Source organism: Strix aluco, chromosome 2 (genome assembly GCF_031877795.1).
Source record: "Strix aluco isolate bStrAlu1 chromosome 2, bStrAlu1.hap1, whole genome shotgun sequence".
Lineage (NCBI taxonomy): Eukaryota > Metazoa > Chordata > Aves > Strigiformes > Strigidae > Strix > Strix aluco.
This window is the reverse complement of record NC_133932.1, coordinates 122,411,568-122,434,833: the sequence shown is the minus strand read 5'-3', so window position 1 is coordinate 122,434,833 and position 23,266 is coordinate 122,411,568. Positions and strand designations below refer to the sequence as shown.

Sequence of the window (23,266 nt, the reverse complement as noted above, 5' to 3'; positions counted from 1 at the left end):
GACTTCTCAGCTTTAGTAATAGAACTTTTCTAGACTATTCTTTTCTGACTCTGTGATTGAGCTTTTTGGTGTTTGTCTGTATGAAAGCGACTTGTTCCTTGAACAAATTAGCTAAGTCCTTAAAAGAAAACAAAAATAAAGAAGTGCTTTGCAATTTTGGAATGTATCTTCTTTTGAAACCAAATGAATTATAGTATTAAAGCCATGTGAAGTTACTGTATGAATATACAAAAATAAGTAATTCATTGATCTTCTGATTGTAGTCTCAGTTTCCCATTATTATAACTGAAGAAAAATGTCATAAAATGGACCAGCTTGTCCTCACCATTGCTAGTTTTCAACTGAAAATATATTAATAAGTATTTTAATGGAAATGTGTGTTTGTGTTTTTGGGGGGTTGTTTTCTGATTGGACTCGATGCTATATAAGTTTTTATTTGGCTGATATTTCAGTTGAAAGACCATGTCAAGTTTTCTTCTGTTACTGTAGGATGCAAGAATGAATATGTATATATTGGTAAAAATTCTTATGTAGATACACAGGCTCAATTCAGTTTCACAGGAGGTGTCATTGGTATCTGAGATACCTGCACAGCTAAGGCAGAGATGACACAAGACCTACAAGATACCCATGCATCTGGATCATTGACAGGTGCCCAAGTGGAAACCATAGTGATCTCAGAAGGTGCTAGATGTCTATATGTGGACAACTAAACTGAGTTGTAGGGTATCCCTCTTGTTCCAGCTGCAAATCTGGAAGTAAATAGATGTTTTTTAGGTCTTGTGCCGTATCCTGGCAGATGTCTTGGATACTTGAAGGCCTCTGAAATGCCACTAGATGCCTACATTTGCATAAAATAGTTGAACTGTTCCGCTTATAATAAACCAGAGACTGAACTTATTTCACTTAAGGTGAAGTATAATCACATCAGACGTGTAAGTAGCAGTCTTTTTTGCTATTAGAATTCATCACGAGAAGAAGATAGGATCACATCAGCATTGCACATGTACTTTATTTTTGTAAACAATTTACTGGTATAGGTAATTCCCATTTCTTAATGGTATTGATTGGGCAATACTTTCAGAAATATCCTGCATTACCTGTATTGGCATATAAATATTTTTATCTGTTCTTGTAAATCTAATCTCTCCATTTTTACAGGTGGCTCATTTTTATAATTCTATTGATCAACAAATGATTGAGAGTCAGAAGCCAATGATGTTACAGTCTGCTCTAGCATTTGAACAGATAATTAAGGTGAAAGAATTCCCCTCTCATTGTATTTCTAATTTCAGTGGTATCTATGCATATTCTGTGATGCTTTTTCTGTGTTATTGCTGGACTTTTTAACTGCAGCCTTCCCATACAAGCAACACCATCTTTTTAATTAGCATTTATTGAAATCAGTGGGCCTTTTTTTGATATTGTCATTTAAACAACTGCTTACTCCTTTTTACTTTAGATATTAGTGTAATGTGCTCTCTCAGGAATTATTTTTAGTGTTTGAATTTACACATGAATCACAGTGTGGTCAATTCCTTAATAGCTGGGAATGTAACTCCTGTTTTAACAGTTCTAAATATTATTTTGGTCTATTTTAGTAAAAATGACATATACTTTATTCTGGAGATAAATTAGTATTAAGGAATGGTTTCACTGTTTTGACTGTTACTAAATGTATATGGATTTTGTAATGCTCTTGAATATTTCTAGTTCATGTTTTGAAATATGAAATAGGTTGAAAGTGGATAGTTTCTGTTTTAGATTAAGAACAAAGAATCTGTGGATCTACCTGATTATTAACTTATGCATGTGGTTTGTTACAGTGAGCTGGTGTTCAGACATAATATAGTTGCTCTGAGAAGAGGTTTTTTTTTTTTTTTTTGCTAGGAAGTTCACTAAACTTAAAGAAGTTTTAGATTCTTTTAAGGAATTTGGAGGAATTTGTTTATTTTAATTTTTCTGCTTTGAAGGGACAATATGAACCTAAAAGCTATACCAATCTACAGTTTTTAAACACCATATCTCTATTTTATGTCTGGAGAAACATGTTGTAGATCATGAATTTCAGTTTACTGGTTTTGATCAGTTTGAAGCACTCCACCCTCTTCTAACACTCTTAACTGTGTGAGTTATGGCCATAACATGACCATAAACTCTGTACTGGGCAGGAGAATAATGCTCCAGAGCATGCATTACAAAACCAATTGGAAACTCGCTTCTGAGAACTATTTTGCAGGACAGAGTATAAGAGTGGGGCTGAAAGTAGAAGGGATGTTTGCAGTTGGGATTAGTTCACACAAAATGGTGGAGACTCCAGGCCAAACTGTAGGTTCAAAAGTGTCCTGGAAAAATTAAATTTTCCGTGGTCTGGCTGCAGATTATGACACAGATTCCTTTAGTGTGCAGACCCTAAGACAGTGATGATGCAGAAGTGTTCAAAGCTGCAACATATTCTCCTACTTGACATGATTTCTGCCCCACATCTTTTAGGATTAGGTCCAGCTGTGGAACTTCAGATGCTTTTGTCTTCTGATTTTCTACTGTAAATGTAGCAAAATGCATAAAACTCCCAGAATCTTGATAAAAAGCCCAGATAAGTGGAACTCCCCAAAGCTGCTTATGAGTCAGTGGAATTTTACAGTGTAATTTTAAAAAAATATTTCATGATAAGCAGGTGAAGTTGGGTAGCAATTACTAATGTCACATTTTGGTTTTTGGTCTGTGCAGAACAAAGTGGGAGGGCGAAGTTTAAGGTGTCCTCTCAGTTTAAGATGTCTGCTTATGTTTGTGGGGCAGGAGTCTCAACATCAGTGAATTTGTTTCAAGCTGTGTTAAGAGTCTGGCATTAATCCTTCCCCAGTACGTTGATGTAGCTATAATGATATGCCTGCATGTCTGTGATTTGCCAGATTATTCTGTCTCTAGTAGTGAGAGGGAGGTCCTCCATTTTTTACTAGGAGTAAAACCATCTTTCTCTGTTATGACTTCCTATATGCTAGCTGTTAGACTATATTTGTCATTAAATCTTAGAAATCTTGTATGTTTTTCAAGCACTCAAAATCTGGTCCTGGAGGAAAAGCTCAAATAACATGGGATAATCCTAGAGAATTGGAAGTTTATATCCAAAAACTCCAAGCTGCTGCTGAACGTCTTTCCACTGAAAATAGAAAACTAAGAAAGTGGCACACAAACTTCATTGAAAAGGTATATTTTCCAGATGAAATTAAAATTATGTCTGTTACAACTTGCTTTACCCTTTCTTTCATTTATGTGGTGATGAATATGTTTATTATCGTTTAAAATTCTTTTAACAGGTTATATCGCTCATGAATATTGATCTACTTCGTGAGCAGCAGCGTTGGAAAGGTGGACTCCAGGAGCTCAGAACTGGTTTTGCCAGCCTCGAGTCACAGGTAGGGTTTCATTATCATATTGCAAACTGTGAACATTTGACTTTTCAACAGTAGTTAAGATTTAAGACTCAAAGAGAGCATAATTGAATTAATTTTGATTAAGGAGTTACTAGCTAGCTCAGGAAAACTGACTGTGTACTAGCTGATACCAGATGTGAGGTAAATCTCAGATGAGGAGGGTGAGAAGAATCTTTTTTTTAATGTCATACTAGTAATGGGAGAAGAATAACACTTGGTCAGATGACAGGAGTTATATGAAGAAATGGGAAAACCTTAGGTCACGTGGATCAGTTGTGTCTGAGACATTAACACAAGGTAGATTAAAGAAATTGGTATAAATATGAGTGATCCCCAGGCAGAATAGAACAAATTTTACAATTTAGAATTAAAATACTTTTCTGCCTGAAATAATGAAAAAGCCACATTTTAATTTGCTGTTTTATCAACTGTGAACTTTGAGAATAGAATCATAGAGTCATTTAGGTTGGAAAAGACCCTTAAGATTATTGATTAAAATGATGAAGATTTTGATTAAGAATATAATCTTATCAAAGAAATTAGATGATATTACTATCAGCTAGGCTATTTTGAGGTATCATTCAAGTCAGTTTAATTTTTCCTATAGCTTTCAGCAATAACAGGTCTGCATTCTTAGATGGATGTGGTGTTCTTAGCCTTTGTAATGCAAACCCAGATTATTTTAGTTGGTATTTGCCAGTCAAATAAATGCAGTATTTTCATTGTATTTTTCTTTCAGTTTTTTCCATCTTTTCAAGATAATATGAATAATAAATAAGTACACTGATTCAGCTTTTGGTTTGTAATTTCTTTTGAAATTTAGTTTGCAAATTTTAATCTTGAAGTCAGTATATTTTGTGAAAAAGAACAGTCTCTATTTGCTTTAAGATGTTTGAAAATTGTTTTGGTTACGGGATATTTTATTTGGAAAATTAACTAAACTGCATTCAGTCACTTTTTTTTAATCCTTGACTAAAAGTGATAAAACTTAACCAAGTGTATCCTGTTTTCACCATCCAAAATTACAAGATGGTATAGTCTTACTGCTGTTGTCATCAAAATTTTAGATATTTCTTTAAAACCCCTATTTATAATTATCTGAAGGCTTAATTGAGACAATTTCAGGTTTTCTTAATCTCTTGATTCTTTCAGTTGGAAGAGTTCCTCTGGGCAGCCTTGAGCTGTAGGGCAGACCTTAACTGTGTAGCTTCTTGTGGCAACCTTGGACTGCCTCCAAAGCCCTGGCTGAAAATCTCTATCCAATTAAATAAAAGAGAACCTGTTAAGCTGGAAGAAGTTTCTAATTTCTTTTTAACTTGTGTTGCTCTTTTGAAAATCCCTGGATGGCTTACAAGTGACCATTTACAGACTTGAGTGTGTGACACAGCTTTACATGTTCCTCCAGTGCAATGTAGCAGATTCCAATGAAAATCTGAATTCTTTAAGATAAAATCTTATATCTACTTATTAGTTAACGTTGATCTGTGGAAACACACAAAAATTTTCTGAAATACTGTTTATCACGTAGCTTACATATCATAAGAAAATAAAAGGTGTGATACAGGTTTAGATTTCTCATTCAGCCAGCTCTGTATCTTATTTCTAGCAGAGTCCTGGGCATTTTAGAGTAACCTTGAAAAATCTTATAGTAAACCAGTGGGTGATGAACCTCAGTGAAGTTGTGATGCTGAACTGCCATAGTGACTGGTTTGATTTGGATATATTTTTTTTTTATTCCTATATTAATTTGAAATAAACATAATAGCTGTAGATCTTCTTAATAGTAAAACTGATCATAGAATCATAGAATATCTTGAGTTGGAAGGGACCTACAAGGATCATTGAGTCCAACTGCCTGCTCCTTGCAGGACTACCTAAAACTAAACCCTATGACTAAGAGCATCGTCCAGATGCTCCTTGAACTCTGTCAGGCTTTGTGCCATGACGACTTTCCTTGGGAGCCTGTTCCAGTGGTGTGATACTTTGAATTTACTACGAACCTGGTCTTCAGGCATTGTACTATGCTCTGTTTCAGCTTATAATTATGGTTTGAAGAATACAGTAAAATAAAAATAAAAATAAACATTGTTAATTTTAGGGTTTCAAACCATGTGATATGAAAGCTTGGAGACAGCACTGGAATCATCAACTTTACAAAGCTCTGGAGCATCAGTATCAAATGGGTTTAGAAGCACTCAATGAGAATATACCAGAAATAAATATTGATCTGACATTCAAGTAAGATATTTTCTTTTTCCTATTAAGAAAGTATTCTGGCTCAGGTTACATTCAAATATTAGTTTTTTTATGATTTTTTTCACTTTTTAGGCAAGGCCGGTTGCAATTCAGACCTCCTTTTGAAGAAGTACGAGCCAGATATTATAGAGAAATGAAGAGATTCATCTCCATTCCAAATCAGTTTAGGGGAGTAAGTGAAGCAGAAGAAGAGTCTATATTCACTGTTATGACCGAAAGAAATGCAAATGGATTTCTGACTGCTTTCAGTAAAGCAGAGGATTTGTTCAGAAGGCTGACAGATGTTTCTGATCAATTCAAGGTATTTTCAATATTTGGCTGACTCATGCATTTTTTTTAAGATTTGTATCATTTTAGGCTTCAGACATTCTAGAAGTAACTGGGCAATGACATTTGTGCATTATTGTCCTTGGACATTCTAGAAGTAACTGAGCAATGACATTTATGCATTATTGTCCTTTTCTGCAGGCTTATAAGCAAAAGCTTAGTAAGTTCATCCATGTTAAGCCAACCACTTAAGCACATACCTAACTTGAAGCATACATACAGTTCCCATTCAGATCTCAGTATTATAGTTGTCTTTTTACTCTTGTTCAAAATCTGTTTTGATTATCCTTAAATGTGTGAATATGTTAAACCACTTTGTACCTCCTGATTTTTGCACCAAGAGAATCTGTAAGTAATTGAATGAGCACAAAGGTTAAAGAGAATGTAGCTTGAAAACATTATTAAAGTAATTTAATGTTATTGAGAAAGAGAGTTTTCTAGTCTGGAAAATATTTCTTTTCCATGAAATCAAAAATAATGTTGAGAAGGAATGGATCGTAATTGGCCAAGTAGATATGGAAACTCTGGTGAAGACACATCTTTCTAGCAAACAGGACTGGGAAAAAAACTTCAAAGCATTAAAAGTGAGAGGGAAAGAAGCAGAACGTCTTCCAAGGTATAATGTAACTCTATTCTTTTGTTTTGTATTCTGTCAGACACTTTAAAGGTAATAGTAAAATAGAAATATTATTTTTACATGGAGATAGTATTTCAAGTGGTTTTAAGATATTGGTGTACTTTTAAAATGTTTAGATTTTTGTTTTCCAGTTTTATTTTTAGACACTTCCTTTTATCTGCGCAGCCTTCTCTGCAAACTTTCAATGTCTTCCTTTGATATGATGGGAAACCCCCTCAAAATTCATGTCTGATTCTGAAATACTACAAAACACAGTGATATTTTAACAGTTCTTTTAGCTAAGTCCTGTACATGTGAAGTATATATGGCAGTTAGGAACAAATTTAGTAAATGTTTATACATGAAATAGTTCCTGTGTTGAAACACTTGATTACCTCTTATAACTTTTAGTTTAAGATATGCTAGTGTAGGCTTTTATTCTTACATCTATTCATATGGAATTTAGTGTATTTCATGGTTAGAGTTCTCAAATAAAACTGGTTAGAATCATGTTCAGAACAAGGAAAAACAGGTGAGATTTCATGCGGGAGAATGGACTGGTAGAACTTGTTGGCTAAGCGATACTCAGAGTAGTAAAGATTTTCGTGAGTGCAAGGACAGACTGGGGTGAATAGGAGAGAAATTGGCTGACATGTATTATAGCCAGAAACCACATGTGGTTATGAAGTGCCATGAGTTGAAAGTAATTGAAGTTGAGGGAGGATACTCAGGAAGGTATCAAATAAGGTAGCCCTTTTTCTTAGTGTTCTTTAGGTGTCTACTTATGGTCACTGTGAGATATTAGATATGGGGCCTTGAAATGACTCAGTATGACTTTTCTTTTGTTCTGAGGCCTACTGAAGCTCGGGTTAGTAAATTCTCATGGAAATTAGAGATTTAAAGACATGACTGTACAAATAATTAAAATATTTTTCTTTTTGAGTATAGAAATAGTCCTTTTGAATTTAATGACATTGGTTATATAAAATCAAGCAATTTTCTAACTATTTGGAGGAGCAGAGCATTAGACCTTAGTCCCCATAAAACTGCATATATATGCATAATGGTTATAAATTTTTCAATACTATGAGTAATTTTCCCAGTAAGTTATGACTTTTATTTGTAGAAATATAAGGGAAATTTTTTCTTACTATGCTACAAAATCAGAGTAAACTATAGATGTGCACAGATCTTAAGAGATATTGACATGTAAGTATATTACTGAATATTTGCTATTTTTTAATCTTTTGTTTTGAAGCACCATCAGGATAGATTGTTTAACTGTTAATTGCAACCCTGTGAAAACTGTCATTGATGATTTCATCCAGAAGCTTTATGATGTTCTTGTAATTTCTTTGAGGAAATCTATTCAAGGTAAATAACTTTAATGAATAGTATTTTTTTTGTTTCTGTTGTCCTTGTGGACATTTGTGTTAATGTAAATACTATTTTTAAAAAATATTTTAGTCTTGGGCACAGTGAGCTGCAGAAATCACAGTGCAGAGAAAATAATCTGTTACTAATTTTTCACCTAAGACCCCTTGATGTCCATGTGCATCTTTCCCATTCACTTGTTTTGGCCACATCTGTTCCAGATGTAAAAGAATACATATGAACATTTTTTTACTTGTTTCTGTTGTCTGAAGAGAAATTTCTTTGTCATTTCAGGGAAGAAAATTTCTTATGTGTTTGAGGGTAATTGAAGGAGGTATCATGAAATGCTGTAACTAGAAAATATTACTAGATTTTTTTTTCACAAATTGAAATACTTCATGAAGAGTCTTAAATAATCTAGACTTATTCCATAGAGTTACTTGTCACTTAGATTGTCAAAAGGCAGAGTGTTAAAGAGTGCAAAATATTTCCCTGTTTCTGGGTAGTCTATCTATGTCTGGAACCAGTAGAGACAAAATGGAATAAGGTGTAGATGATCAGAAATACCAGTGCTTTGTGCTTTAAATGTAACAATCAGCACAGGAAACAGAGAACAGGGCTTGTGCAGAAAGTGAATTATTTCTATAGCCTGAAAGATGAATTGTTTCCTGCAAGATGTATTATTCCCTGAAATTGTACAACTCCTTTCTCAGTAGCAAAAAGGTCTTCCTTGGTAGGAAAATACAATGTTATAACTTAATTAGGGTTTTGTTTGTGAATCTTTTCAATATTTAAAGCAAGGTGGTTTTAGTTAGTTAGTTTCTTTAAAAAAAAAAAACAAACCACAAAAGCAATTTTAACATCTGTTTTTCTTCATTTACCCAAAAAAGACCTATACAGATTTTGAAAGTGTATAAATGTATGCCTTACGTATTCATGTTTAAGTTTCGGAAAGGACTCTGATACTTAAGGACTAAATCATACACTGAATAGATTATCTTAAAAGAGCTATGTGTAAACACAAATGTGCAATTTTTGTTGAAGCAGCATATAAGATTGGGGACTGCAATTTTTAAAGCAAATACATTGTGTACATTATCGTGTCTTATGACAATGTTGTATCACAGTACATTTGTCTATTACTACAAATATTTTCTCCATGATAACTTTGTTTTCCACCTTTATATAGGTCACCTATGTGATGTTTCTTCATTTCTCACTGATGCCATGGAAACATTAGTGATTAGGCCCCAGACTGTAGAGGAGATAGCAGAAGACAATTTAAAATATTTAAATCTACATGAACGAAAAGAAGGGGTAAGATACTATTTTATCATATCCAGAGCAGCTATCAAAAAATGTAATTGCTTTCTAGTATGGAAACTTATATTTAATATAACTAGTTTAGAGCATGCAGTGGCCATATAGGGTCAGGGCAGCGATTCATGTAGCAGAGGATTTTGTCTTCAGCAGTAGAATAAAGTGGCTGCCTAGGGGAAAATATAAAATTGGGGTAGCATATTTGATGCTTTCCCGCACTTCCGGCTTTCAGCCAGAACTTTTTTGAATTTTATGTGGTTCTTGAGCGTACAGTAACACTCAGTTGACTTCTCTTCCACAACATTACCTCGTCACCTCTTGAAAGGAAATATACCTTTGACATTCAAGATACACTCTATTAAAGTGTAGATTGATTATCCATTACATGAAGGAGCCCTCCTTTTATTTTTTTTTCACCTGCCATCTGTTAACTTCATACCATTTGAATCTTACTTTGGAAGAGAAATGAATCAATCAGTCTCTATTCTTCCTTTTCATGACCCATGATTGTATTCTTTGTTATGTTCTGTATCAGCCATCTCTTTTCTAGATTGAAGAATTTTAGTTTACCTAATCTTTTCTAATACATAAGGCCACTCATAACTTTGATCACCCTTGTTGCCCTTTGGTAAGTCTTGTGTTGCAATATTTTTCTGTGGGACCAACAGAATTTTGCATCATTTTTAAGATATGAACAAATCATGGATTTATATGATGAAATAGCATTCATTCTCTTTTTGATTATTGTGACTCCTAACATTTGAATTACTTTCTACTGCTCAGACTAAGCTGGCATTTTTGTAAAGCTGACTGTCATAGCCCCAAGATACCAATCCTCAACTGCAGTCGTTATCTTAGAACTAAATGTGTACGTGTGAATTTTTTTTTTCACATATATGTCAGTTTATGGTTATCTATATATATGTCACCAGTATCATCAGTCATTATTTTTTCTAAGTTCATTCTGCAGTTTTTCACAGGTGAACTGTTTTACTGCCTGGAATAACACAGTATTACCAGTAAATTTTATCATCTCTCAGGCTAGTCTCCTTTTCCAACTCTTTTATAAACACCTTGAGCAGTCCAGCGCAGGTACCTACAGAACTCTGTGAGTGACCTTTTTCTATTGCAGGAACTAGCCATTTTCTCCTCTCTCCATTTTCAATCTTTTACTCAATTATCTCTGCAAGGACCTTTGCTCTTACGTCAAGGTTACCAGTTTCCTTAAATGCCTTTGGTGAGGGTTTGTGTTAAAAGCTTTTTGGAAACCCATCTGGAATATATAATTTTATTTTCCTTCATCCATACCCTTACTGATGCCTTTAAAGAACTTTGGTTCTACAAAATTGTGGAATTCTACAAAAACCATATTGACTCTTCCCAATCAGACACTATTTATCCAGAAGAAGATTCAGTTCTAAATGAATGTATCAGAGTTTAGATGTGTATGTGCAGGTGTCAGCAGCATGTGTGATGTTAATATACTCAGCAGAAGTCTGGTTCAGCTGCGTAGTGCAGTTCTAGAGTTACTGAGATGCATATCCAACATCCACACAAGAGTGGCAGACATAACAGAGGAGTTCTGGGAGGCCTCTGCCTTCTGTAGTTGCAACTGGAAGCCAGGCAACTGGAGGCAACTGGAGGCTAGACACGTATTTGTGAGAAACAAATCTGATATTAGACTGGATATTAGGAAGCATTTCTTTACAGAAGGGGTTGTTAGGCGTTGGAATGGGCTGCCCAGGGAGGTGGTGGAGTCCCCATCCCTGGAGGTGATTAAGAGTCGGGTTGACATAGCGCTGAGGGATATGGTGTAGTTGGGAACTGCCAATGCTAGGTTAAAGGTTGGACTGGATGATCTTCAAGGTCCTTTCTAACCTAGATGATTCTGTGATTCTGTGATTCTGTGAAACTGAATCAAGTCGCTAGTGAATGTAGTCAGTTGTAGCCTAAAGCAATCCATTTCACCCTAAAGTAGACCACCCTGTGACTGATCCTCCTGAACTGATTTCTTAGCTCCCTGAAGAGCTCAATGCAGTTGTTCATACGTAGGTGTCTACTGTTTTGGGGATGTCCTGGTGTATCCTGAGAGCTCCAGACAAGGCTGGCAGATAGGACACAGGATGTATGGAAGACCCATAACTTTTGGGGCAGTGGATGTAAGGCAGATGGGATAGAGTAGGAGATCTCAAGTAATGCAGGAAACCTCTGTCATTAAATGATTGAGACCTTGTATTCAATGACTTCTTTGGTGATAATGGAGTTTTAGATGCCTACTTAACAAGCCCATGTACAGACATCTAATTTTAGCTTAATCTTTTTCTTGGATACAGTTTAATTGTTTGGCTGCTAACTGAGTCTTAACTGTGTGGGTATAAGTACATTTTGTAGCAACTCTGGGAGAATTGTTGGATGTTGAAGAGAATTCATTCTCTATAATTTACAAAACAGTATTGCTCCTTAGCATTAGTGCCCATGGTCACCTCTTAATTTTTGAAGGAAAACATACTTAATAGAACATTTTAGTAAATGTGTAAAACTGTATGTGTTTATTTCAGTTTCTCCTGACTTACATAGTTTAAAAGAATTGTGGTTTTTTTTTTTTTTTTTTTTTTTATTTGGTTGGCTCTTAATAAGCACCACACAGCTACTTGCTCACTTACTCACTCACTCAAACAGCCTTCCTCACCCCTGATGGGAGAGGAGAAGAGGAAAGGAAGAGTAGAAGTGAGAAACCTCAGGGATTGAGATCAAAATAGTTTTGAGAAAGAAAGAAAGAAAGAAATTAAAATAGAACAAGTGGACAATTGTTCACCACCTCCCATGGATAGACTGATGCCCACCCTGTTCCTGAGCAAAAGATGTCTAACCTACCTAAACCCCACTCCACTCCATTTTATTGCTGAGCATGACATTAAATGGCATGAAATATCTTTGCCTGGCTGTGTTCCTTCCCAACCTCTTGCGTACCCCCAATCTATTCACGGGGGGTGTGGAGGCAGAATGAGAAACAAAGAAGGCCTTGATGCTGTGCAAAGACTGTTCAGCAATAGGTGAAACATCAGTGTGTTGTCAGTATTGTTTTTGTCACAAATCTAAAACATAGCACCATATGAGCTGCTATGAAGAAAATTAACTCCATCCCAGCCAGTCCCAACACATTCACATACTTATTTACTGAATTCTGTTGCTCTGCTGCTGTTCTCGAATCTGATTGAGTGGATCTCTGCAATATATAAAGAGGCATTTTTCTGTTTCATAGTAAACATTCACTTCTGTGTATCTCATGTCAGAATCAAGGTTTAGAATTTCTCTAAATAGGCCAAATACTATTTTTTCTAGTGTTTTAATGTTACTCTATAAACAGTATTAAAAAAAATAGCTGTATATAGGCATAGATTCTGTGCATACACAGTTGATGATTCTTATGTATTTACTTATAGTTTCACTAAACAGGATTTGCTGATTTTTTAATTCAAATATGTATTTTTCAACTGTTTGAATTTAGATTTTTCTCCTGTTTCAAGAGGCTGAAGATAAAAACAAACTTTTGCGAACTGTGGCTGGTGCAGGTTTGGACAGTATCAGTAACCTAAGAGCTACATGGGATAAATTTGAATTAATGATGGAAAGCCACCAGCTTATGATTACAGAACAGGTAATGATGAAAGATTAATATTTTACCTAAAAATGTTGAAATTATTTTGAATAACTCTGGAAAAATATTTTTTTCTTAGATTAAATCCATAATTGTTCTCAGATCAGTGCTAACGCCAAAGTTACTGAGTTGAGGGAGAGCCTTTAAAGGAAGAATACTTTAACTGTTTAAAGAATAACTAAATAAAACTCCTGTTGAACTGATGCTGCAATGAATGTTACATTGTAGTACTTCTGTCTCAACTTTCTGGTGACAGAGATGGCTTAGTGAATGCAATGGTTAACTAAGGAAAACAGGATAACAGTTAAAAGATAGCATTTTTTATTACTTTTATCATGTTTTTAGTACTGATGCTTGTTTATTTCTTTTCACACAACTTTGCTAAACTATGCACAGTCCTGCAATTCCAGTCCATAGGCAAATTGCTGAACTCATTTGAAGTTCTACTGAAGGTATCAATGTCATACAAATATAGCCATTTTTCTATGTGATATAAAATGCAGGCTAAATAGGTAACATAGACCAAATAAATAGGTCTGAAATACCAGCACAAAAAAACCCATGAATGCCCCCTTTTTCAAAAAAACCCCAGCAGAATAAAGATGAACTATTTCTTAGGATATTATACAAGAAGTTTTTTGAGCTTGATCAAGTTGTAGTTATCAAGTTTTGAAGTTGATGCTTTGATTTTGATCATATTTGATCATACAAACCATTGAAGGAATTTCATTTTAACTCTTGCTTTACAGATTGAAATGATGAAAGGAAATGTGATTTCACGAATTAATATATATCTTCAAGACCTGGAAAAGTTTAAAGCTCGTTGGGATCAGCTAAAGCCAAGTGATGATGTCATTGAAAAAGGTGGTCCGGATGTGCTGGAGAAAAGTGCTCAGATCATAAAGGAAAAAAAAAAAGAATTTGATGAACTCGAAACTGTGAAAGAAAAGCTCATGTATGTATGTTTATTTCCCTGTATACCTTATTCATTAATGTGTGGATCTTTTGCAACAATAGTATCTCAGAAAATGTTAACTAATTTTTATTACAGCAGGTAATGTAAGGAATTTCATTTTATTTGTATTACATGTTTTTCATTAGATTTTCAGGGTCCTTTTTGTTGATTTTACATAACATGAATTTCTCAAGCTAAGTTTTTCTCAAGTTTTTTGGAATGAAAAATTCAAGAAGTCTCTTAGGCTTTCATATAAGGGAGTCTGTATGCTAAAGGCTTGATTCTGACTTCTGGAATTCTCACTAAGAGGAGGTTTGGGATATTGGTCTGAGAAGTGGGTGTTATTAATTCATTCCTCTTGTAACTTAAGTGGGCAAGAGCTCACCTCTCCCATTTCTTGTGTAAGTGTCCTATCTGGTAGACTGTTGTGCAGAAGGAAAGGATTTTTGCTCCAGGCGCCTATCAGTAAGCTCATTATTGCAAATCTTGAGCAGACAAAGTTTTCTATTTAAATTCTTTGCTTGGCACTTAAATATGATAGTAAATAAAATTAACTTATTCTTTCTACCTAATGGGAAGAAACAACCAATTAAAATTACTTTCTTTCAAGTTTTGTTTTTGGGGGCACAAATTAATTCACTTTTCTCATAAATGAGAAAGAAATGAAAGTTTATGGAGAATAATTGTGAATATGGGAGAAGATTCCTGTGTAGGAGAGTTATCCCTTGTATTCCTTCATTATTAATATTCAAGACAGAGACTATAAGGAAATTGAAGTTAGCAGCATTGTTCTCCTGTGAAGCTAATGGCTTTTCTTAAAAAAGTATAATTATTTCCATATGATACCATCACTTAAACCATAAATGTATAGTGGAATAATGTAATGTATAATACAGTGATCTTTTTATTCAGTGAAGAATGCCATCATTTTAAATTGGAAGAGCCTGACTTCTCATTGTCAAAAGTTGTATGTCAAGATATTAAGAGTTGTGCAGAAGTCTGGGCATTGTATGAAGAGTTTCATCAAGGTTTTCAGGAAAAAGCCAAAGAAGACTGGATTACTTTTAGGTATGATTTTGTTACTTAATTTTTCATGGACATATATATGTGGTTGTAGTACTGTGTTGTTATAATCCTTTTATATTTCATTTTCATTCAGGAGTAAAACATACCTATTTGAAGAATTTCTGTTTAACTGGCATGACAAAATGAGGAAGATGGAAGAACATACTGTAATGACAGTAAAGTTGCAAAAAGAAGTGGACAAATATAAAGTAAGATACTCATTACAAAAAGGGGTATAAAACAACAAAGGATTTGGTATTACTGGGTAATATACTTCTTTCTGTAGCTCATTGTTCAGTTCTTATAATAAAATCAGTTACAATTTAACAAAATATCTTTTGATACCGTTTTGAACATTTCACTTTTGTTCCTCACAGTGAATAGGAGGGTCACTACAGTTTACATAAACACACATTTAGCAATGAGTTTTCCTCGGGGTTGTACTCTTAAACATTAAATCCAGAAACTAAAAAAAATGTACTTCAGTTTAAGAATGTAAATTTTTGTTTTGTTTGAATTTTTTGGTTTTGTTTGAATTTGTAATCAAACAGATATACTTTTCATAAAGACTAGATTAATTCACATATGCATTTTTCCTATAGATGATAATTCCACTCCTAAAATATGTAAGAGGAGAACATCTTTCTCCAGACCACTGGTTGGATCTCTTTCGTCTTCTGGGTCTTCCCCGAGGAACTACACTTGAGGGTTTGTTATTTGGAGATTTGCTAAAAGTGACAGATGCCATTATAGAAAAAGCAACAGAACTTAAGGTATGAATAATTTCTAATAAAGATACTGTATTTTATGGTTTATTTTATGTAGTATATTTTGTTCTGTATGCATATTTTTATTTTTATTACTAAAGAAATAGAACTTACATTGTATTTTTGAATGGAAAATTTATTGCAAACTCTGTAGTTTCAAATGAAATTTATGCTTTTAAATAGAATTTGAATTGTCGAGCCCAAGGTGAAGTCACAATCAGAGAAGCATTACGTGAGCTTGAACTCTGGGGAGTTGGAGCTGTCTTTACATTAACAGATTATGAAGATAGCCAAAGCAAGACTATCAAGCTTATTAAAGACTGGAAGGACATAGTCAACCAAGTTGGAGATCATCGCTGTCTTCTACAGTCCCTCAAGGACTCTCCGTATTACAAAGGTTTTGAAGATAAAGTGTCCATCTGGGAAAAAAAGCTGGCTGAGTTGGATGAGTATCTACAGAATTTAAACCAAATTCAAAGGAAATGGGTCTATTTGGAACCGATATTTGGTCGTGGAGCTCTGCCCAAAGAACAGGCTCGTTTTAACAGAGTTGATGAAGACTTTAGGTTAGTGTTATGGAATGTGGCTTATTTTTTGTAGTGTCTTTGACATGTGTAGGCTAGAACATTCTTCATGGAGAAAATATATGGAGCAATTGGAATATGTATGGAGATGAGGGTCAGCAACAGGCATTCAGTAGGTATACATGTGTGACAGTGACATAGATCTGAATAAAGGTGGTAATGTAGGTTTCATTTAATGGGGTACATGTGAAGAAGGGAAACACATGTCAAAGATCATGAACAAATTGTGCAAACACAAGATCTGTCTTGTCAACAGAAGCAGAGGTGATGTAATTGTTTTTTCAAGAATCATTTCTTGTTGAAGACAAGCACTTTGTTCACTAAGAAAGTACACAGATGGACTTCTGGGAGAAACAGATGCTTTATTTATTCCAAACAAGTCAAGGAGATAAAAAGGAAGGAGATTCTAGAAATGTAGAAAGATATGTACCGTTATCTGTCTTGATATGAGTTAAAATGACTTCTTACAAGGAAATAAATGCCAGGAATTGAATTTTCTTGGTTTGGGTAGAGACATTTTAGCAAGAAACAGTTGTTATTAAATTACATTGGAAGCATTGATGTGAGTTCTGAAATGTTTCATCATTAATGCAGAAAACTGAAAGTTATATATCATCTATTTATATGACTTACCTGTGCTTTAGTTTTTATTTCCATAATTACTTGTATATCATATTCAGATTAAAATTTTAATGGCTGTTTTATGAATTATTCAATTTTTTTCTGTCAAGATCCATTATGTCAGATATCAAGAGTGACAATAGGATAACATCACTGAATGCCCGGACAGGAATAAGAAATACCTTAATTACCATACTTGACCAGCTTCAGAGATGTCAGAGATCTTTGAATGAGTTTTTGGAGGTACAGCTGACATTAATATAGTTTTCTATAAGGAAAGTCAATAAGTTTGAATTTAAATAAACAAAACTGATTTATTTTGTTTTTATATAGGAAAAGCGCTCAGCATTTCCAAGATTCTATTTCATTGGAGATGATGACTTATTAGAAATTTTAGGACAGTCCACAAATCCTCTGGTTATCCAGTCTCATCTTAAGAAACTTTTTGCTGGTAAAGCATTAATCTTCATTTGTGAAATGTGCTTATTTAAAAATAAGGTTCTTCAAAGCTAAATAATCTGTTGCAGACTTTTTTTTCTTTTTCTGCTGCTAGACACTAAGGAATTAATGTTTGAATTTAACAATATATAACTTCATTGCTGTTTCTGATTAATAGGCATTAATAGTGTGAGCTTTGATGAAGAATTTAAATACATAGTTGCCATGAAGTCTGTAGAAGGAGAAACTGTGCCACTTAGAAATAAAGTTCTTCTGTCAAATGATGTGGAGGTAAAAAAATCACATCCAAGTATAGTTCAAGTGTCTTTGAGAAATTATTTTGTAATGTGACTTTTGAGGTTTTTTTCATCTCTTTATCAGGTGTGGCTAAACAGTTTGGCTTTGGAGATGAAGGAGACCCTGAAAAAACTGTTAATTGACTGTGTTGATGCTGGAAAAAAATCGCAAGGTTCAATTGATCCATCGCTCTTTCCTTCCCAGGTAGTAGTTAATCAAGTAATACCACTGTGTAGTCTTAGATTTACCAAATAAGCTATTTTCTGAAGTCTCATAACGAAGTATACATATGGATTTGGAAGAAAATAACCACAAACAAATCCATTTTATTAATTTATAGTTGTCATGGTTTAAACCTGACCAGCAGCCAAACATCACACAGCTGCTCGCTCACCTTCCCCCACCCCGGGGAAAGGGGGAGGGAATTGGGGAGGTAAGGGTAAGGAAACTCATAGGTTGAGATAAACACAATTTAATAATTGAAATAAAATTAAAATAATAATTATAATAGTAATACTAGAAAATACAAACGAGTAATGCACAATGTGATTGCTCACCACTCACTGACCAGTGCCCAGCCCATTCCTGGCTAGTGATCCCAGAGAAGAGAGAATCCTGAAACCACAGTCCTGGAATTGAGAGTGAGCTTCCTGATCAACCCTCACCTATATACTTAACATGAGGTTATATGATATGGAATATTCCATTGGCCAGTTGGGGTCTGTTGCTCTGGTGCTGCTCTCTCCCAGCTTCTTGTATGCCTGAGCACTAGGAGGACATTGGAAGTTGAAAAGTTCTTGATTTTTTAGCAACAACTAAAAAGATCAGTACATTATCAACATTCTTCTCATATCAAATCCCACACTGAATCCAAAACACAGCACTATTCTAGCTACTAAGAAGGGAGAAAAATTAGCTCTATCACAGCCAAAACCAGGACAGTAGTATAGAGAAATTCTTTAAAATATGTGTTCTTAGGATTCTTTTTAAACATTTGAAATACTCAAATCTTTTACATGGCACCTGATCTAATATCCATCTATTAAATTTGATGTAAATCTTGATCTTAGTTGGTAGTGAATATTACACACAGGGTTGCTAAGACTTAGTAACATAAAAAGCTGGTTTTGAATCTGATTAAAATATAGTTTCTAAAGCTTAACTGTATAAACAGAAATAGTCATGAACATGAAATTCTTTTATACAATTTTGACCAGTAGCACAGACAATCACACAGAATCACAGAATGGTTGTGGTGGGAAGGGACTTCTAGAGGCCATCTGGTCCAACACCCCTGCTCAAGCAGGGCCACCTAGAGCTGATTCACCCAGGACCATGTCCAGATGGCTTTTGAATGTCTTCAGGAATGGAGACTCCACCACCTCCCTGGGCAACTGTGTCAGTGGTCAGTCACCCTTGGAGTAAAAAATGTTCCTAATGTTCAGACAGAGCCTCCTGTGTTTCAGTCTATGCCTGTTGCCTCTTGTCCAGTCACTGGGCACCTCTGAAAAGGGCCTGACACCATTTTCTTTGCACAATCCCTTCAGGTATTGATAGAAATTGGTAAGATCCCTTCCTGAGCCTTCTCTTCCCAAGGCTGAACAGTCCCAGCCCTCTCAGCCTTTCCTCATGGGAGAGATGCTTCAGTCCCTTAATCATCTTTGTGGCCCTTCACTGGACTGTGTCCACTAAAGCACCAGTTGTCAGTAGCTTCTCTATTACTTGGATGAGGAAGTTGTCATCCATGGACTCCAGGAACCTCCTGGATTGCTTATGTCCTGCTGTGTTGCCCCTCCAGCAGGTATTGGGGTGGTGGAAGTCCAGGGCCAGGGCCTGTCTGTAGAGGGCCTCATCCACTTGTTCCTCCTGGTCAGGTGGCCTAGAGCAGACACCCAATATAACGTCACCCTGAACACCCCCTATAACGTCACCCTGACCCAACCTGTCTTTAATCCTAACCCATAAACTCTCAGCTGGGTCCTTATCCATCTGCAGACAGTGCTCTATACACTCCAGCTGCTCTCTCACATAAAGGGCAACTCCAGCTCCTCATCTTCCTCCCTGCAACGTTGCAGTCATGGGAGTCACCCCCCACATCTCCATGATCCCAACAAGATTGTAGCCCCGCAACTGCGCACAGATCTCTAATTCATTATGTTTATTCCGCATACTGCATGCATTAGTGAACAGGCATTTTAGGGGCACTCCAGCACGTTGAGTTTCTGGAGGGGGTTTGGGATATTTCTCCATAATGCTGCCTTGTAGGCACTTCTTTGCTGACATGCAAGTGCCAGAGGTGACCCCACTTAAGTCCCATTTTGATGTTTTTTGTGAGCCCTTCCTGTCACATCACCCCATGCCCTTTGCTCAGAGATCCTGTCTGTCACTCCCTCGCAGGTCTGCTGGTTACTCCTTCCCCCAGAATGTGGTTACTGTTACAAATCTTCAGATTGGCATAATTGGTGGAATTTTTTGTTACAGATCTTTCCAGTTCCAGGTTTGGCTGAACCTTCGTATCTCAAGACAGGTTTTTTCCAGTGAATGTAAAGTAATTAGAATATAAATGGAGTGTTATAACCTGGAATGCAAAATTAGCATATCAGTGACACAGAAAGTCAGAGGTGCTCCTGAGCCTGTTAAATATGGGCTCAGCATGCCTACAATATGGTAGTTTCCATCTGACATATTTAATGGGAAAAGATACTTTAAAAATTTTGCTACCACATGCTGTAGAACAGCTAAGGGACTTGCTGTGTTAGATTACATTGCAAGTTTTTCGTAAATTTTGTCCAGTTTTAAGATGGCTATATTTGTTCTTAAGAGCATAGCAAATGTGTGGCTTTGTTTAAAAATGATACAGTAAAATACTTTCAATTTCAGACATAATAAGCAATTACAAATTAATTGAAAAACTCTTTTTCTTTGTCTTCTGTATTTATAAAATGTAATTTGAACTTTTTCTTCCAAAGATTCTTTCCTTGGCAGAACAAATTCAGTTCACTGAAGATGTTGAAAGTGCTATCAAAGACCACAGTCTGCAACAATTAGAATTAGAACTTATGGCCAAACTGGAACATTATACCAGCATTGATACTAGTATGGAAGATACTGGGAGTACAGGTATAAAAATGATAATTAATATATAGTTCTTTATAATGACTATGTAGTTGTATAGTATTTAACATTCTGTTTATTTAAACAGAAAATTGTATAAATCTGTCTTTATTTGAGTTCATAAAGTTGTTACATTAAGTTACCCAGTATTACTGCCAAGATTAGTATATTTAATATTTCAGAGTGAGCAATGGATTTTTATTTAGATTAGAAATGACCATGGAGCATTTATATATTTGCAAACCTCTCTAATTAATTTTTTAATAGCTTTTAATACTTTCTGGTTTATATATTTGCTGATAATTTGTCCTCACCTACTGAACTGTGCTCTAGTGTTATTTTTCATGGCACCTGCCTAAACAACAGTTGAGGTACATTATGTCATGCCAATATATTCTGTACAACTGTGTAGGTGATTATCTTTTTCTCTCTTAGTTGTCTATATCTGCATCTGAACTAATAATTCTTGAATAACTCTGTAGCAAAACCAATAAACTAGTTATTCTCAAGACATGATTGTTCACTATCTGATATAGTCCAAATGGGTTAGAATAATTATGCCTTTGAGTGCTTATTCCTCTCTTTTGACCAGAAGGGGGGCTTTGAATGACTACCTCAGATGCAGAATTCTAAAGTGTAGGTTAGGTGAGATGGCTCTTATTGTATACGCATAAAAAGACTCAATTTGACATGTAGTTGACAATCTTCCACCACATTTGTATAGCTACTTACTGTATTAAATTCCAGTTTAGAATTTGTGAACTGTTAACATCTGATATATTATTAGGAATAGGATTCATATCACCTACCTTCAGCAGTCTGTAAGTGTGGTTCTTTATCTAAGCTCCCTTTCTGTGCTCCTTCTATAACCATTAGAGAAATGTCATCAGTTATAAAGAGTGTTCATTCATCTATTATATAGTATATTTAGAGTAACTTTTTAGTTTGGATAATAGGTGTGATTTTGAAGTGAGTTCCCTGACTATCCCCACTTACTTTGGTTTAATTCCCATCATGGAATGGTATTGGAGGACACAAACTGGATTTCTTTCAAATGAAATGAAATTAAACAATATGTTCTCAGAGTACACTTAATGCACCCAATCTGCTAATGAATATTCATTCCACATCACCCTAATTATTCTGAGTAAAATCGCCAGAGCATGTGTAGTATGGTTTTCAGATCGTGCTTATTGGATGAGAGAAAGGCTGTGGATGTAGTTTACCTCGACTTCAGTAAGGCCTTTGACACCGTTTCCCACAGCATTCTCCTGGCAGAACTGGCTGCTTGAGGCTTGGATGATCGCACGCTTTGCTGGGTAAAAAACTGGCTGGATGGCCGGGCCCAGAGAGTTGTGGTGAATGGAGTTAAATCCAGTTGGCGACCGGTCACGAGTGGTGTCCCCCAGGGCTCGGTTTTGGGGCCACTCCTGTTTAACATCTTTATTGATGATCTAGATGAGGGGATCGAGTGCACCCTCAGTAAGTTTGCAGACGACACCAAGTTGGGTGGGAGTGTTGATCTGCTCGAGGGTAGGGAGGCTCTGCAGAGGGATCTGGACAGGCTGGAGCGATGGGCTAAGGCCAACTGTAGGAGTTTCAATAAGGCCAAATACCGGGTGCTGCACTTGGGCCACAACAACCCCCAGCAGCGCTACAGGCTTGGGGAGGAGTGGCTGGAGAGCTGCCAGTCAGAGAGGGACCTGGGGGTGTTGATTGACAGCCGGCTGAACATGAGCCAGCAGTGTGCCCAGGTGGCCAAGAAGGCCAATGGCATCCTGGCTTGTATCAGAAATAGCATGGCCAGCAGGGACAGGGAAGTGATCTTGCCCCTGTACTCAGCACTGGTGAGGCCGCACCTCGATGACTGTGTTCAGTTTTGGGCCCCTCACTACAAAAAGGACATTGAATGACTCGAGCGTGTCCAGAGAAGGGCAACGAAGCTGGTGCAGGGTCTGGAGCACATGTCCTACGAGGAGCGGCTGAGGGAACTGGGGTTGTTTAGTCTGGAGAAGAGGAGGCTGAGGGGAGACCTCATTGCCCTCTACAACTACCTGAAAGGAGGTTGCAGAGAGCTGGGGATGAGCCTCTTTAACCAAGTAATGAGTGATAAGACAAGAGGTAATGGCCTCAAGTTGCACCAGGGAAGGTTTAGACTGGATATTAGGAAGCATTTCTTTACAGAAAGGGTTGTTAGGCGTTGGAATGGGCTGCCCAGAGAGGTGGTGGAGTCCCCATCCCTGGAGGTGTTTAAAAGGTGGGTTGACATAGCGCTGAGGGATATGGTGTAGATGGGAACTGTCAGTGCTAGGTTAATGGTTGGACGAGATGATCTTCAAGGTCCTTTCCAACCTAGATGATTCTGTGATTCAGTGATCCTCAGCAGATCAATTAACAGATTGTGCCACACTGATTACTGAAATGGATATAGTTGTAAATT

The 23,266-nt window shown here is 36.0% G+C and overlaps 1 protein-coding gene across 2 annotated transcripts in view; it reads left to right on the top strand.

Moving 5' to 3' along the window:
- DYNC2H1 (dynein cytoplasmic 2 heavy chain 1) overlaps nt 1-23,266 on the top strand; it is a 187,304-nt gene that overhangs the window by 10,064 nt on the left and 153,974 nt on the right. For both annotated transcript variants that reach the window (XM_074816179.1, XM_074816180.1), the window contains exons 13-31: nt 1,162-1,257; nt 3,055-3,207; nt 3,318-3,416; nt 5,533-5,672; nt 5,763-5,991; nt 6,506-6,633; nt 7,892-8,007; nt 9,197-9,324; nt 12,836-12,985; nt 13,735-13,940; nt 14,853-15,008; nt 15,100-15,214; nt 15,608-15,778; nt 15,956-16,338; nt 17,088-17,220; nt 17,311-17,428; nt 17,594-17,706; nt 17,797-17,916; nt 20,682-20,832. In XM_074816179.1, the coding sequence (XP_074672280.1) occupies nt 1,162-1,257; nt 3,055-3,207; nt 3,318-3,416; nt 5,533-5,672; nt 5,763-5,991; nt 6,506-6,633; nt 7,892-8,007; nt 9,197-9,324; nt 12,836-12,985; nt 13,735-13,940; nt 14,853-15,008; nt 15,100-15,214; nt 15,608-15,778; nt 15,956-16,338; nt 17,088-17,220; nt 17,311-17,428; nt 17,594-17,706; nt 17,797-17,916; nt 20,682-20,832 (2,905 nt within the window). The remainder of the gene's footprint in view (nt 1-1,161; nt 1,258-3,054; nt 3,208-3,317; nt 3,417-5,532; nt 5,673-5,762; nt 5,992-6,505; nt 6,634-7,891; nt 8,008-9,196; nt 9,325-12,835; nt 12,986-13,734; nt 13,941-14,852; nt 15,009-15,099; nt 15,215-15,607; nt 15,779-15,955; nt 16,339-17,087; nt 17,221-17,310; nt 17,429-17,593; nt 17,707-17,796; nt 17,917-20,681; nt 20,833-23,266) is intronic.